The following is a 14,991-nucleotide window of genomic DNA, read 5'->3' as shown; positions in this document are numbered from 1 at the left end:
ATTTGCAATTGGAGGACAAGCCGGCCCCGTAGATCGGGCGCAACGTGTCGACAGCTACCACATCGTACTTGTGTGACCATAAGCAGCCTTGCAACCAAACGTCCCCATCTGGAGTTCACGTCACCAAATGGAAAATCTGTGGCTCTAGAGGCGTATTCTGACTCATAGCCACTCCCCAACGGTACAAGGACGGATCTTGACTCTGCAATATTAGTATGACAAGTGGAGGCTGTAAAGAAAACCATGATCGTGGGAAACGTCATTGAACAGATGTTGTGATTCGGCGCCAGTTGTACTTGGGTGTGACATGGATATCCTCCGCTACTCCCTCTCCATATTGCTTGGACCGTCCTATTCTTCGGTACTCCGTCACCAGAATCTAGCTTGGCGCTTGGTATCCATCGACATCTGTGCTATTACTCCACTTGTCGAACTTCTTGATGCTTTCACTGTATGTCTCTACCTTCTTGGTGATTGTGCTGTACGCGTCAGTACCAACGACGCATCGTAGAGGCGGATCGTCCATGACTGCTAGATCGTAGAAGACCTTTGCACCTTTTGCTGGATCTGTACATAGTTTGTAAGTACGCTATCAGTTCCAAGTCCGCCTGCTGTCTCACCTCCTGGTTGGTTTCCATGGCGCGCTTGGGCTAGCTTCTTCGGATCGACATGGGTGTAGGCTGGGTGTGCAATTTCGCCAAAGTCCATACTACGGCCAGACCAATCTGTTCGGAAGCCGCTGTGAAAGTGAAGGGCACGAGATTCAGCTTATGTCTTACAAGTATCTTTTGTACCAGAGACTTACCCAGGCTCGATGCAGGTGAACTTGATTCCCCATTCTGACTTCACTTCTTTGGAGATGGCTTCCGTGAAACCCTCGACCGCCCATTTACTAGCACAGTACATGGAGAAGTTTGGGACGCCTGAAATCCATTAGTTGTAGCCTTAACTGTATGGAGAGTAGTATACAGACCAATCTGGCCACCAATAGAGGTAACCTGCTGGATAACGCCTCCAGTCTTCAATTCACGCATGGTCTCCATCGCCTTCCTCGTCACATCAATCAGACCGAAGAAGTTGATTTCCATCTGTTGCCTAATCTGCTTCTCCGACAACGTCTCAAATGGGCCCATTAAGCCGTATCCAGCATTATTGACGACTACATCAACACGCTTGAACTTGGTGATTGCAGCGTCAAATGCCTTGTCAATAGAATCCTTCTTGGTCACGTCGAGATCTACAAGCAAACTGTTGGAGTCATTTGCATTCTCGAAAGATAGTTTGGAGGAGTTGCGTGCGGTAGCAACGACGTAATCGCCCTTTTCGAGGACGACTTTGACGAGCTCTTCACCGAATCCGGTTGAACAGCCAGTGATGAGGAACACGCGAGGGGCCATGCTGTTGGTTTCGAGTAATGCTTATGGGGAACCTGGTTGAGGGATTGGAGGGTATTTGAACTCAGCCAATTGCTGCGAACCATTACGTCAGCTTGTATAGAGGGCGCCAATGATGTTGGCGGGCTAGCTAGTTAGTATTTAGCTTGATTCTATGCAGCATCGGAAAGTCCCTGTCAGTGATACGGTGTCGACCATGCCGAGGAATTGGCAGCAAGAAGAAGACGATCTCGACAACTCAAAGGCGCGATAAACTAGAGAGTGTGAGTGTGCAAGACCAAAGAGAAGATGCAGCTGTTCGATTGGAAACTTGTCACATGGGAATTGACAATAGCTCGCACTGAGTAATCATTTTTCTCTGTTTGAAGCAGGATGGTAAGCAATGGAATAGCCAGGACATCGAGAAGATGGGCTGCACATCACACTCGGGTATGGGCGAGGGGATGAGTAGAGGCAGAGTGCTAGGCTGGAAGAGGAGAGATAATGAGACGGGACACGCGTGACGGAAACAGACTAGCGTGGACGCGATCGCGCCCTGGCTGAATCTGCCCCTCGTAACTTCACCGGGGTAACAGCGCAAAACAATAGACAATCGAGACAGCCGTCAGGTGAGATATTCTCTGGCTCAGTCTACGCCAGCATACACGATTGTGCGCTGCTATACTATAACATTCACCTGATCCTTGAAGCACAACAAACAACATGGCCGAAGTCATTAGGGACGAAGAGGTGCGCCGGCGCGTGCGACTTGCACAGGAGTTTCTTGACCCAGGTACGTTTGACAGAGCCTCAATATAGCCCTGATGCTGACACAGGTGTAGATGATGTTTCAAGGCGAAGGTATGCTGCAATTGCTTACTTACCAGGTTTGCGGCCGCTGACCGCTACCTCTACAGCTACCGACCAGACATTCTGGTGATGCTCAACCGGGGACAGCGAAGACTCACTGTAAGTGAGACAAAGCTCGGGATTGAAATCTTGCATGTTGACAGCATTCAGGTCAGCATAGACGAAATCCGCACGCACGACCGTGAACTCGCCGACGGCCTCCTAAATCAGCCCTTCGAATTCGCAGAAGCCTTTGACCGCGCCCTCAAAGATGTTATCCGCACATTTGCAGACCGCCCCAAATCGGAGACCGCCGAAGACGTCATGTATTATTGTGCCTACGTCGGCAGCTTCGGCGAGTTCTCTTGCAACCCGCGCACCCTTGGCTCCAATCAGCTCAACCACATGGTTTCGCTCGAAGGAATTGTTACCAAGACCTCTCTTGTCCGCCCAAAAGTGGTCAAGAGTGTGCATTACAATGAGAAAAAGCAAAGGTTCCATGCGAGAGAGTACAGAGACCAGACCATGACCACAGGTGCTGCAAGCACTAGTGTATACCCTACAGAAGATGAAGAGGGCAATCCCCTTGTTACTGAGTACGGCTACTGCATCTACCGCGATCACCAGACCATATCCATCCAAGAAATGCCTGAGCGTGCCCCTGCTGGACAGTTGCCACGATCTGTCGATGTCATTCTGGACGACGACCTTGTAGACCGAGTCAAGCCCGGCGACCGTATCCAGCTAGTCGGTATCTACCGGTCGCTTGGTAACCGTAACGCGGGAGCAGGCAGTTCGACTTTCCGCACACTAATCCTCGCAAACAACATCATCTTGCTATCCTCCAAATCTGGTGGAGGAATTGCCCAGGTCAACATCACTGACACCGACATCCGCAATATCAACAAGATCGCGAAGAATAGGCGTGTATTCGAGCTTCTATCACAATCGCTTGCTCCTTCCATATACGGACACGACTATATCAAAAAGGCCATATTGCTCCTCCTCCTTGGAGGACAAGAGAAGAACCTGGAAAATGGTACCCATCTGAGAGGAGATATCAACATTTTGATGGTTGGTGACCCTTCTACGGCCAAGTCACAGCTGCTTCGGTTCGTGTTGAATACGGCTCCTCTTGCCATTGCCACAACCGGTCGTGGATCTTCTGGTGTCGGTCTCACAGCAGCTGTCACTTCAGACAAAGAAACAGGCGAGCGACGACTGGAGGCTGGTGCTATGGTTCTTGCAGATCGTGGCGTGGTCTGTATCGATGAATTTGACAAAATGTCTGATGTCGACCGAGTTGCAATTCACGAAGTCATGGAACAGCAAACTGTCACCATTGCCAAAGCAGGTATTCACACGTCGCTCAACGCTCGTTGCAGTGTGGTTGCTGCAGCCAACCCTATATTTGGACAGTACGATATCCACAAGGATCCGCACCGCAACATTGCTCTGCCAGACTCCCTCCTTTCGCGTTTCGATTTGCTGTTCGTCGTTACAGATGACATCGAGGACGCTCGAGATAGGCAGGTGTCTGAGCATGTCCTTCGCATGCATCGATATCGCCAGCCTGGTACTGAGGAGGGCGCGCCTGTTCGCGAGGAAGGTGCTCAGCTTCTAGGCGTTGGCCTTGACACTGAAGCTGACGCCAACCGTCCAACCGAAGTGTACGAAAAATTCAACCCCATGTTACACTCTGGAGTTACCATTACTGTAGGAAGGGGTGCTTCGCGGAGGACCGAAGTCCTCAGTATCCCGTTCATCAAAAAGTACATCCAGTACGCCAAGCGTGAGAAGCCCATCCTCACTAAGGGTGCTGCAGATCACATTGTGAGCGTCTATTCTGCGCTTCGCAACGACGAGCTTGATGCAGGTACCCGCCGAACTTCTCCCATCACTGCGCGTACTCTTGAAACACTCATCCGTCTTTCTACTGCGCACGCAAAAGCACGTCTATCGAAGCGAGTTGAGCGGAAAGATGCCGATGTCGCGGAGCAAATCCTACGATTCGCTCTGTTCAAGGAAGTCGTCGAGGATGACCGTCGCAAACGAAGACGTACAGCCCGCGACCCAGACGCCATGTCCACAGACGAAGGGTCATCAGGCGATGAAGACGACGGTGATGAAGCAGACGCTACACAGTCCCGACGGGCAGGCGGACCATCTACTAGAAGCCAGCAGACAGCTACAGCACGCACTCCCGGTCCAGGAGCTGGTGAAGACGACGATGACGAAGAGGCGAACGAAGATCTATACAGAGTTACACCAAAGACGCAACGTACCACCAACCGCTCGCAGTCTACCCGCGGCGAACCCTCGTCACAATTCAGCGTTGCCTCATCACAGCCCGAATCTCAGCTTCCCCCTACTCAACCCGAGTCCCAAGAGTCCCAGGAGATCACTCCCGCACGTCTACAAGTATTCCAGACAGCACTTGGTCAGCTCATCGACGGCCCATTGTTTGCCAATGATACTGCAGATGTGGAGCCCCTTGTAGCTGCAGTGAACGCGAGACTGGGTGGTGGTAGTGGAAGGGAGCCATTTGGACAAGGCGAAGCGGAGAAGGCGCTCGAGGCGCTTAGTGAGAGGAACAAGATCATGTATTCTGGCGGTATTGTGTACAAGATTTAGATGTGTTGGCATGATTATATGCAGATATGATTGAATAATGGTTGTTTTGTTCGAAATGAAGCTTGTGAAGGCGCTGTCTGTTGAATGAATAGCATGGTGTTTGTCACTGAACGTAATGTGACCTGTTCATGAATATCTTTGATCAAGTATCACCTTGTTTCCTTGCCACCGTGAATAACTGATATGTCTTCCGTCAGTGCAATCAAGTCAAGTCAACTAACTCAACATCACTTATCTTCCACAGCACAACGGTCGTCTCGCATTACGTATCAAATCCGAAATTTACTTTCATTTATTCATCACATCGTCATTTATACAAAAAACCCCTACCTCTAAATCGCCGAATCCTGCTTAGCAAACTGCCTCGCCAATGCCTCAATACTTTCCGCAATCCTCTTAAACTCATCCTTCTGCTCCTCCGCTACCTCACCCCCTTCCATTGCAGGATCCTCATCCTGGTTTCCCCATTGAATTTCCATCGTGTTGAAATCAATCTTGGTGTCGAGCCCGTAAATGTCTTTGCTCAGGTGCGAGGGGAAACCTCGGAGCGTCGAGACGAGAGACATGAGTTCGCGGACGTCGTCTCTGTAGGGAAGGGGGTGGGGTTAGATTTGGTGAATGGATTGGGAGGGGGTAAGGGGGACTTACTGCGGCACGCTGCCCGTTTTCTCAGACGACTTGTTGCCGCCGTTGTAGTTGGAGAGGCGGATGTTGGCGGAGCGGTTGGGCTCGCCGATTACTTCGATCAGGTGTGTTGGGGCGCCTGAAATTTTGGTTTTGTGAGTTACGTGGGAATGACGTTTTCAACTTGGAGATTTGACATACCGTTAAAGGGCTTGCTAAGGACGATTTGGAATTCGTCTGATGGCGGGGGTGCGTCCATACGGGGCATTTTGGAGGATTTGGTAAGAAGTGGTAGTTTGGTTGGTGAAACTTGAAGGACTGTGGCGTAAGATTTGATCCCAAAGACGTTTTGATTGATTAGAGTAGCAGAATCGTATTGTAGATGGGATTGTCATGCATTTAAAGTATGATGAGTTTAGTACTCGAATGTGATGCTAGCAAATTCCCCACACTAGCATTTGGCGTTGATGTCATGATGAATCATATCTGCAGCTGTCGGCCATGTACGATTTCTATCATCACTCCACTTTGATGCAAAAATATTCGAGATCTCGATGATATGCAGAGAGTATTGTGGATGGAGTGTATGAGGCTCGCTGTATGGTGGAGCGGATTGGGCGACGCGTCGTTTGACGCGCGAACACGGGGTGTGACATCATCGCCTTCTATTTCTCACTGCGCTTTCAGTATGCAGCCACTGGTGCCTGTGAGTTTATTACAAGATGCTTTTTATAATGATTTATCTTATTTTTGCCCAGTGCATTTACTCTGTGGCCATCTTTCCAATTCATAGCACGCTCATACGCGCTAATATCTGTGAACAACAAGACTGTTCAGTATCTACAACTTTGCCTTGTACACACGCTTTTTGAACGGAATATTTTCTTGTTATCGGAATGAACATATAGATAAGAAAAGGTGAATCCATTGACCGGAGAGGATGACCACTTGGCTTTGAAAGAATAGTGCCATGCTCTTGAATACAACTTGCATCATTCAATCTTTTGCACTTCGAACAGCAGGGTATGGTTTTTCAAGATGGGACTCAACACACTTCCCAGACAGAGCTGCTTGTGCTTTCATGCGAGGATACAATGGATAGCAAACCAAAATATTGGTTGCTGACATCTCCAAAATCAGGCAACCAAGTCAAGGCCGACACTAGAGGCGGAGGCCGAAGAGGCCGAGAAGGGCTTACAGGGGGTACTTCACGCATACAAGCACCCGTCTCGCGCAACACATATCCCTACGTGACATGCCCTCAAAAAGGGCCTTCATCGCCCCTGGTATCGAAAATTTGCTCATTCAGTGCACCATTTCAGTTCACTACTGGAACAAATCCTCAAACTCTACTAGGTTGACTGCCCCTTGCTTGGGCCCCATTTCCGGGGTATCCTGGGCAAAGGTATACCACCATGCGATAATAAGTTAAACAAAGCAAAGGTTGTTGAGCACCGCTATGGCAAGTAGATATCACTCCATAAGCAGCCTCCCGCCCCCATGCTTAGCATAGGGTCTAACTTAGTCCATCATATTTTTCATCTATAAAGAACAAAAAGAGAGGAAATACCTCTCTCTATTTCTCCCTTTTTTTCTTTCTCTTTGACCACGTTTCCTTTCTTTTATCTTCCACCTTCTCTTCTTTCTTAGCTCTTTTCCTACCTTGTTCTTTCTACTAGCGTTCTTTCCAAAAACAATAAGATAAAAGTAGAAATAAGAAGAGCGAAAAGGGATCGAAAGAAAAGAGAAAGTAACGGAGAAGAAGATGGAGAGAAAAGAAAAAGAAAAGGAAAAGGGAGCATAAATTATAGCTAGATAGAATTGAGGTAATATTACACGTCTATTCTATTTACAGACAAGTAGCGTCGCACTAGAGAATACCCCTACTCACTACGTAGTCATTGAATTTTTCATTGAGTGGTTGTTTATGCTTTGCCCCTCGCCTCAAAAGGCATCGTTATAAAGCTCGTGCAGTAGTGATCAGCGTCCTAACCGTTATACGGTTACCCCAGATGTCGGAGAATTGGAGTAACATCAGCTTTGTTTGATTGGCTATCACAGAGTCGTACGGCTGCATGTCGGAGATTTACCAAGATCGTGGAGGCCTGATACTTCCACCATGAACGATTCAAATCACGGACCCTCTCGATGTGTTTTTCGACATCGCTGGCTGTCACAGACGCGTCTAAGGCCTTCCAACAAACTTATTTCAGAGCCCTGCAGTGACAGTGTCACAAGATGCACAGGATAACATTCTCAACTACGTACCTTGTCCTTCTCCACTTGTTACCAGTGCGCGCCGCATTCACCGACTTCTTCTTCGCAGGCAACAATGGGAGCTCTAGCGCACTGAGGACGTGTCCCGGTTCGCCGTTCGAATGCATTCCTCCTTCTGTTTGCTCGTTTGACGAACGAACATTCAAAACTTACTGTTGTATTCCTGGTTCTAAGGATGCGGTTTGCTGGGGGCCCAGTGAAGGTTGTGATGGAGGAGACCGCACGACACCCGCGGGTAATCAGCGTTCGTGTGGATCCGGTATAAATGCCTTTTGCTGTTTGAAGTCCAGGTCAGCAACAATTTCCCATTCGGTCGCCAGCATTACACAGAACTGAGAAAATTTAGTGAGATATGTACTGAGGCACTAAATCAAATCAACATTTGCTGGAGTAGCCTGGTCAACCCGCTCGCCTCGCTGGATGCAACTGCGGTGAACAAGACCGCGCAATCGCTTATATCGGCTAGCCCGTCTGCAGCTTCATACCCCGTCAAACTGCTTGATATAGAAAAGCCAACGTCTACCACTGCTGCTCTATCATCCACGACCCCGAGTACACCCATCTCGACTTCTACCGCCTCTCTCATAACTGTCACAACTTCCACAGCCAGCTCTTTGGAGAACCCCGTTTCTTCGGTTAACCAATCGCGATCTACTTCAACTCCTGCCGAGAATGATAGTTCAGGAATCTCTGGTGGCGCAATAGGAGGTATCGTAGGTGGAGTCGTTGGTGGACTGGCTCTCCTTGGCTTTATTGGCTTTTTCTTATGGAGACGGAGAAAGAACAGCAAGCGAAACCCCTACCAAGCAGCGGACTCATTCGACGGATCACCTACATATACAAACCTTCAGACAGTAGAGCTAAATGCGAACCGAGAATATGCGGAGGCACCAGTGCAAGAAAAGTATGGAGGAGTTATTAGACCTGTCGCAGAGGCACCTGCGGATAGGGAAGTGGCAGAGCTACCTGCTTCTGACATGTACAATCATCCGACGCACTGAGAAACTCGTAATGAGAATAGAGAAGAGAACAAGGCGCATTTACGGTTTTGGAAAGAAATATACAGGCTGGAGGCGTGATATCCGATCTTGCCATAAGCGCGATGGAGTCGGCGGACGATAAATGACAGCACGACTTGGAAGGGAAATCATGACGTTGGTTCTCTTCAAAATCATATTATAACCAACTTATTGGATTGCAGCAGGTTGCCTCGGAATTCCGAACCCGCACCTTATTTAACGTTATACATCTCTAGTTTTTCATGTCGACTCATTTCGCCCTTGACCACTAGATCAATATAAAGTCTTCCAAATCACATGGTGATGTTGTTGAATGGTCTTCGTCAGGACATCGCTCGCCATTCCACCAACACCGCATTATTTCTTCGGTTTTTAGTCAAGGAATTTGGGATTAAACGACCAATAAACAGAAAGCAGGGCTTATATCTACCTAAGAAACACATGGAAATGAACGAAAATAGAAAAAAACTCCAATATCGCCATCTTCACATTTCTCCATCCCGTTCCGCTACGCCACTACAGCGGAGCGGAGTGCCAAGATATAATGCACGTCCCTCCACATTCCTCCTCCCACATCGCTCGCATCCCCTTATCCCATCCCTTGGCCCTACGTCACCAAAATGCAAGACACATCTGACACACAAACAGTCCGGCGTATGCTCAATGCAGGAGCAAACGACAAGCCCATTGAAATGAAAAATGAAGATCATGGCTGGTAAAGAGTGGAGCGGAAAGCAAAGCGATAGGACTGAGCGGATAAAACGGCACGGGTAGAGCTGTGGCGCGCTTGGCCGCGGAGCTGCGGTGCGCTTGGCATGTTTCGTGCTCAACGACATGTCAGGGGGCGTATGACAATCACATCTGGGCATGTTGGATGAGAGAAGAAAAATCGCCAGGAAAGGAAAAGATGGAGATTGTATGAGATGGCCTTGGGTGCTGGTCTGTCAGGCTTTGACGTTTCAATCGTCATTGAGTGTGTTCAGGACTCGTAGTACGATGAAAATGGGGTGGTAAGGAACGATATAGTATCACATTGCTAACCATATATGTCTGTATACTTCTGCGATTATGCATCTAGATGTCTTTCTACTTAACGATAGGATACTTAATGAGTGGCATGATGCGTGATAGTAATGGCAGATAATCGCCATGAAAACAACTGCTAGAACACCGGGATGACCCAAGATCCCCTCATATCTCCCTCCAGCCCTCTCTCCCAGTCTATCACCATCTCTCTAACCCAGGTTGGCTTTCTCATGGGCATAGTCTTCTGCAAATCGAATGTTTTGTAGCTTCTGAGCATAATTCTCGCCTTGTGGTTGTAAAGAAGCCCTGTACGTGGCATCGCTGTCTCTTACCTGAGTATTCCACCTGTACAGTTCCGGATCAGGACCTGTAGAAACGGGCCTAGAGAAGCGGTTGTGTACGTAGATAGAGTTGCGTTTGGTGCTCATGCTGGCATTGTTTGGCAGCGCTTCATGGACTGAGAGTGCGCGAATCTCTGCTGGTTCAGCCTCGGAAATGGGCAGGATTTTCTTGTAGCGGTAGAATGCATCAAGGGCTGGGATGGAGAGACCGTGGACGACAATGGAGAAATTGACGAGGAAGTAGACGATAGGAACCATGGCGGCTAGGAGGTTCTCTTCCTCTTCTGTCTCCGCCTCTCCAGGCTTGGGGAACAGATGACGCGTATGCTCGACATAGAAGACGGCTCCAATACCTGGGGTGTGTCAGTTGAACTCCTTCTTGTTATACAAAGCCAACCCACCAATGGGCCCAAAGTATCCCATGAACAGCGCCTCCTTCCAATCCTTGATAACTCCGGGCATAGCCTTGTAGGCCATGAATATGGCAGGAATACGACGGAAAGCAAGGACCAGAAATCCGAGAATCATGAGCCTTCCCACAGTAATGCCAGTGACATCCGGAAGTTGGAACTCTCTCCAGGGAATGATTGTACCGATATACATGAAGCCACCAAAGTTGAGGATGACGTCGAAGCAGCTGTTGACTTCGTCGTGGCGCTTCTCGGTCTCCTCAAGGTATAGGCCATTCCAGTTCATGACGTTACCGGCGACGAAGCAAGCAAGGAGGTCGTCCGTGCCAAGTGCACCGCAGATGCCAATGAGGAACAGGCCGACTGCCATAGGCCAAAGCAAGAGACTTTCGGTGTCTATCCACTTCTTACGGAGACCGAATCGAATGGCAAATAGACTTCCAGCCCCAACAACCACCCCAATGGCGATAGCCATGGCGATTATGTACAGCCATCCTTCTACAATCCATTGCTCCATGGCCATAGGTATACCTCCACCTAGACGGCCAACGTGGGCTTCGCTGCGCCTGGTGAGAATGTTGACTGCGCGATGGGCAAGCTCGCTTGCGCCCGCGGTAATGCCTTCCTTGAAGTTGACACCCTCGAGGTCGGCATGGCGAATCAGGTAAGTGGCCAAGAGAAGAAACGGAAACCCGAACCCGTCATTCGCACCTGCTTCTGACGAGATGATTTCTCGAAGCGCACGAGGAACGAATTTGTCGGCAAAGGGACCTTTGGCCACGGCTTGAGACAAGATGGGATCTGTACAGGTGACACAGGATCCGATGACCAGCGCAGCCAAGAAGGTTATCTTGGGGACAGTGATCAAAATACACAAACTTGTGCATATCCACATGGTTGCCATGACTGGGAGGAGACATATCACCATCTCTTTCCATCGGGTTTGTTGGTACTTGGCTGGAAGCTGGAAGCCGGCGATGACAAGCTGGACACCGATGACTATGCGGCACATGCCCTATGTGGAAATAAGTGGGATGCCAACAAAGAGACATTCTTGTAGTTGTGCACCTACCAGTGTGATGGCTTCTTGCTGGCCCTCAACAGCAGAACCCCATTTCTCTGCATCGAGGAATCTGGCAGCTATCGGGCCCAGGATGATGCCTATGAGAACGGCGGGCACTAGAGTATGTGAGCAGAGGCTTTCATGGTAGCACACCTGGGTACACTGAAGAGCTGCTGACTTACGAGCTTCACCTAAATACCAGACTTGTTTGATTTTGACCGAAAGGAAACCATAGCTGATAATGAAAGCACCTGCAATGTAATTGTGTTACTTGATGCTGGAGGGAGTGAGTGCGTCAGGGGGGCGTACCTAGAACGGCGATAACAATATTAAGTTCGCTGACATCGAGAACCGGCATGATTACCCGCTTAAAGAATCCTGGAAGATGAAATATACGGTTCTAAAGAGAAGTCATACGTTTTGGAGTAATGAAGAGGTATGAGTAAGTAGTGTGAAAAAAAGGGGACGACCAGCGGGAGAAGAAAAGTTAAACAGCAGACCAGCTGCACACACGTACACAAAGACAAATTAGAACAGACAAGCAAGTGGAAGGAGGGAAGAAGGGTGCGCAAGATCGAGGTTAAGTCGCAAGGGATTCAAAAGGAATGTCCTCAACTTCCCATGCTTATTGGTTGCTACACTCTGTGACTTCGTATCTCCAGCTTTGCCCATAGAAGGTACTCCTCTCCCTGGCTTGAAACTTGAAGATGTCAGGAGGTTCTTGGCCAAGCATTCATTCCCACTCTTAGACGCCCGATAACCGAGGCCAAGCAGTGAATGGAATCGCGAAGAGAGCCAAGCTACACTCCAACCCTATCTTTGGAGACTCATGTGGGGCTCTTGTCCTTGGAATCTGTTTGAAATCCCGCCATGCCTCACCAATCGATGCGAAAAAGAAAGGCAGAGAATCCAGGAGGGAGTGGCTTCGAGTCAGCCGCGGAGAGTCTGGGCAGCTTGGCGCCTAGAATGGAGCTCCCCACCACTCACGACTTGGCATTACAGCCACTTCCAGTGATGATGAAATGCCATTGTCTCAGGCTGCTAAGTACCATGCAGTAGTGAGGTCTGTTTCCGAATGATCGTATCGAATTCTTCCAATCCTGATCGGAGCCGAGTCACGATTGTAGCGCTGTGCACGTGCGTTCATCAGCATAACTTGTATTCGTCAGCCGCCTGGAACGTAGTGGTGTTGATAGCCTTGACTTTGGGGGCCTGAACTCTGTTTGTGAGAAATACATTATGAGAGAGTAGTCAGAGCGATGGGAGGAATTTGATTGCTTCCTCTCGCGTTTGGTACGTTCTTTCAATATTCATTTTCTGATGCGGTCCTGCATGTGCATGTGCATGTTTACATCGGGCGATAGTTCACAGAGTTTGCTCTAACACCATGAATGATCGGTGAAAGATCGATTGCTTGGCGGGTTTGAAAGAAGTAAATCGCCGAAGTTGGGGGATGCTGCTGGCACATGAGTGTGCCGAGACGCCCCATCAAGAACGTACCTCATTTGCCTCAGGTCTGCCCTTGGGAGCAAAGAAGCATATTCGAGTTGTTGCCCCATTGCCATTGAGGCCGTAACTAGAATCGTCGGTCAGTGTTAGGGGAACTTTCCGATCAGACAACTAAGTCTTTTTACTCCCACGAATGACGCTTTGGCAACGATGGACCCAAAGATGCAGAGAGCCGAAGCTTAACCCAAAACTTTTCCTCATTTCTCTCCGATGATTTCTGCAGGGAAATAGCCGCAAGCCTTTGCATTCAAAGCTTCTTTCTGTTGGCTTCAAAGGCAAGTTTCCAAGATATCCAAGAATTATCATGCAAAGGAGGAATTGGCTCCGGATCAGATGTGCCGTGGATATATCCTAAGATTGATGGGATTGGCTGTCTATAATCTCCCCGGCTCCTTCGTGCTGCTCTAGCGGCTGATAATCGAATACGAACCAGGTACGCTAAGGTGTGGAGGTATATCTGTTACCCAACGTCGCATTGGACCTTTAACAGGAATTTAGGAGGCCAGTCGCCTTCATTTCGTCAGCACACTAACTGACAAAAATGTAACTGCTTCAGCTACATAGCTCTGCAGGATATGTTTTGAACAAGTGAAAAGAATATTACCCGAGTATATGAATATAGCCAGCCTAACCTTTTCCTGCAAAGTAAACTGCGCTGAATCAAGCGCTCCAAAGAAGTCCTGTCGACCAACATGGTGTTGGGCCCCCTTACCAAATTTCTCCATATCGCTATATATTAAGTACCGAATCCATGAGAGCTCTACACAATGTTAATGCTGTTCTCCTCCATCAAGATATATAGACATCATCGATACGCATGGTCAAATGCGATGCTGACTGCATGCCTCTGGGAGAAAATTATTCAACGGCGTGATCAAAAAAAGGCTCGTTGTCTTACCTATGCGGGAAATAGGTGTTGGTCGACGTTCTTCTATATTGTTAGTACATTTCCAATTCGAAGTATGTAGTTCGCAAGAGGCGTTACCAATGCGGCCTTTGGGTCGGCTCTCGAACTAAGTAGATTACAAACATTCTGCTGATACATCTTGTGTAGGCTATACACCCGGTAAGCAAGCACCACAAGATGTTGCTTCATTACCCCCGACCGGAGATAAGATGGCGATAGGATGAATTATCAATCTGACGTTTGTTTCGAGTAACTTCGATGATGCTTCGCTGGACATGTGCGCGTAACAAGAAATGCGACTAACACAGTAACAACTCCTTCTTTCGCCGCACATCGCCGACTTTGATCAAGATGCGCGATCCAGAAACAGGAAGAGAAAGCGGTGAAACGTACTCGTGGCGTGTGGAACTTGACGGCGACGGCCCGATCGAGTAGAAACTCCGATCCAAGAAGCCATTGAAGACGAAAACGGTGTCGCAAGTTTGTAGTGCCAAATCAGCTTATTGAATACGTGTGAGGTGGAAATGACGCAACCTTGTGGTGTTGCGCGCACTTTTCTTCATTCTCGCAAATACCATTGTAACTATCTCTATGAGCCATAGTTAGAGAGCAGAAAAACATATGTTAAAAAAAGAGCAGAACAAGCCACAAAGGTACGGCCGAAAGGACACCAAGGTACCAGCCATTTCACATGTAAGCGTGGGTCTTCAACGTCAGTCGTAGTGGGTCAACCCTTCAGCCCTGCATAGTCGGGCCTTTTGACCAAAAAAGCTACCCCGCATGTCGTCACACATACACACGCCTGGAGCTATCGGCTCAAAAGATATAAGATTACAAACTACCCCTCTACCCAAGATATAATAATATAGTAGAAAACATCCATCACACATCAATCTCATCTACAACACATATCCACCACACATCAATTCCATTTTCAAAAAACAATCACATCTACCACA

At 48.6% G+C, this 14,991-nt stretch overlaps 5 protein-coding genes across 5 annotated transcripts; 2 read left to right on the top strand and 3 right to left on the bottom strand.

The window, feature by feature from the left end:
* Positions 1-379: 379 nt before the first annotated feature.
* Positions 380-1,397, bottom strand: COCMIDRAFT_37554 (uncharacterized protein; the record flags this gene model as incomplete). Its single annotated transcript, XM_007690648.1, has 4 exons — positions 380-567; positions 621-739; positions 806-923; positions 974-1,397. 4 exons carry the CDS (start codon positions 1,395-1,397, stop codon positions 380-382), a joined length of 849 nt encoding a protein of 282 aa, XP_007688838.1.
* Positions 1,398-2,096: 699 nt separating this feature from the next.
* Positions 2,097-4,856, top strand: COCMIDRAFT_6071 (uncharacterized protein; the record flags this gene model as incomplete). The annotated part of the gene is made up of 4 exons (XM_007690629.1): positions 2,097-2,166; positions 2,216-2,234; positions 2,291-2,342; positions 2,394-4,856. 4 exons carry the CDS (start codon positions 2,097-2,099, stop codon positions 4,854-4,856), a joined length of 2,604 nt encoding a protein of 867 aa, XP_007688819.1.
* Positions 4,857-5,188: 332 nt separating this feature from the next.
* COCMIDRAFT_37552 (uncharacterized protein) lies at positions 5,189-5,748 on the bottom strand (the record flags this gene model as incomplete). Its single annotated transcript, XM_007690647.1, has 3 exons — positions 5,189-5,441; positions 5,505-5,619; positions 5,682-5,748. 3 exons carry the CDS (start codon positions 5,746-5,748, stop codon positions 5,189-5,191), a joined length of 435 nt encoding a protein of 144 aa, XP_007688837.1.
* A 1,970-nt stretch (positions 5,749-7,718) lies between these two features.
* COCMIDRAFT_6069 (uncharacterized protein) lies at positions 7,719-8,758 on the top strand (the record flags this gene model as incomplete). Its single annotated transcript, XM_007690628.1, has 2 exons — positions 7,719-8,047; positions 8,104-8,758. 2 exons carry the CDS (start codon positions 7,719-7,721, stop codon positions 8,756-8,758), a joined length of 984 nt encoding a protein of 327 aa, XP_007688818.1.
* A 1,253-nt stretch (positions 8,759-10,011) lies between these two features.
* Positions 10,012-11,974, bottom strand: COCMIDRAFT_6068 (uncharacterized protein; the record flags this gene model as incomplete). Its single annotated transcript, XM_007690627.1, has 5 exons — positions 10,012-10,496; positions 10,545-11,568; positions 11,626-11,732; positions 11,799-11,867; positions 11,926-11,974. 5 exons carry the CDS (start codon positions 11,972-11,974, stop codon positions 10,012-10,014), a joined length of 1,734 nt encoding a protein of 577 aa, XP_007688817.1.
* Between the last annotated feature and the right edge of the window lie 3,017 nt (positions 11,975-14,991).

This window comes from Bipolaris oryzae, assembly GCF_000523455.1.
Source record: "Bipolaris oryzae ATCC 44560 unplaced genomic scaffold scaffold_82, whole genome shotgun sequence".
In the NCBI taxonomy this organism is placed as follows: domain Eukaryota; kingdom Fungi; phylum Ascomycota; class Dothideomycetes; order Pleosporales; family Pleosporaceae; genus Bipolaris; species Bipolaris oryzae.
Note: the sequence above shows the minus strand (reverse complement) of the source record. Positions and strands in the feature narration are given on the sequence as shown.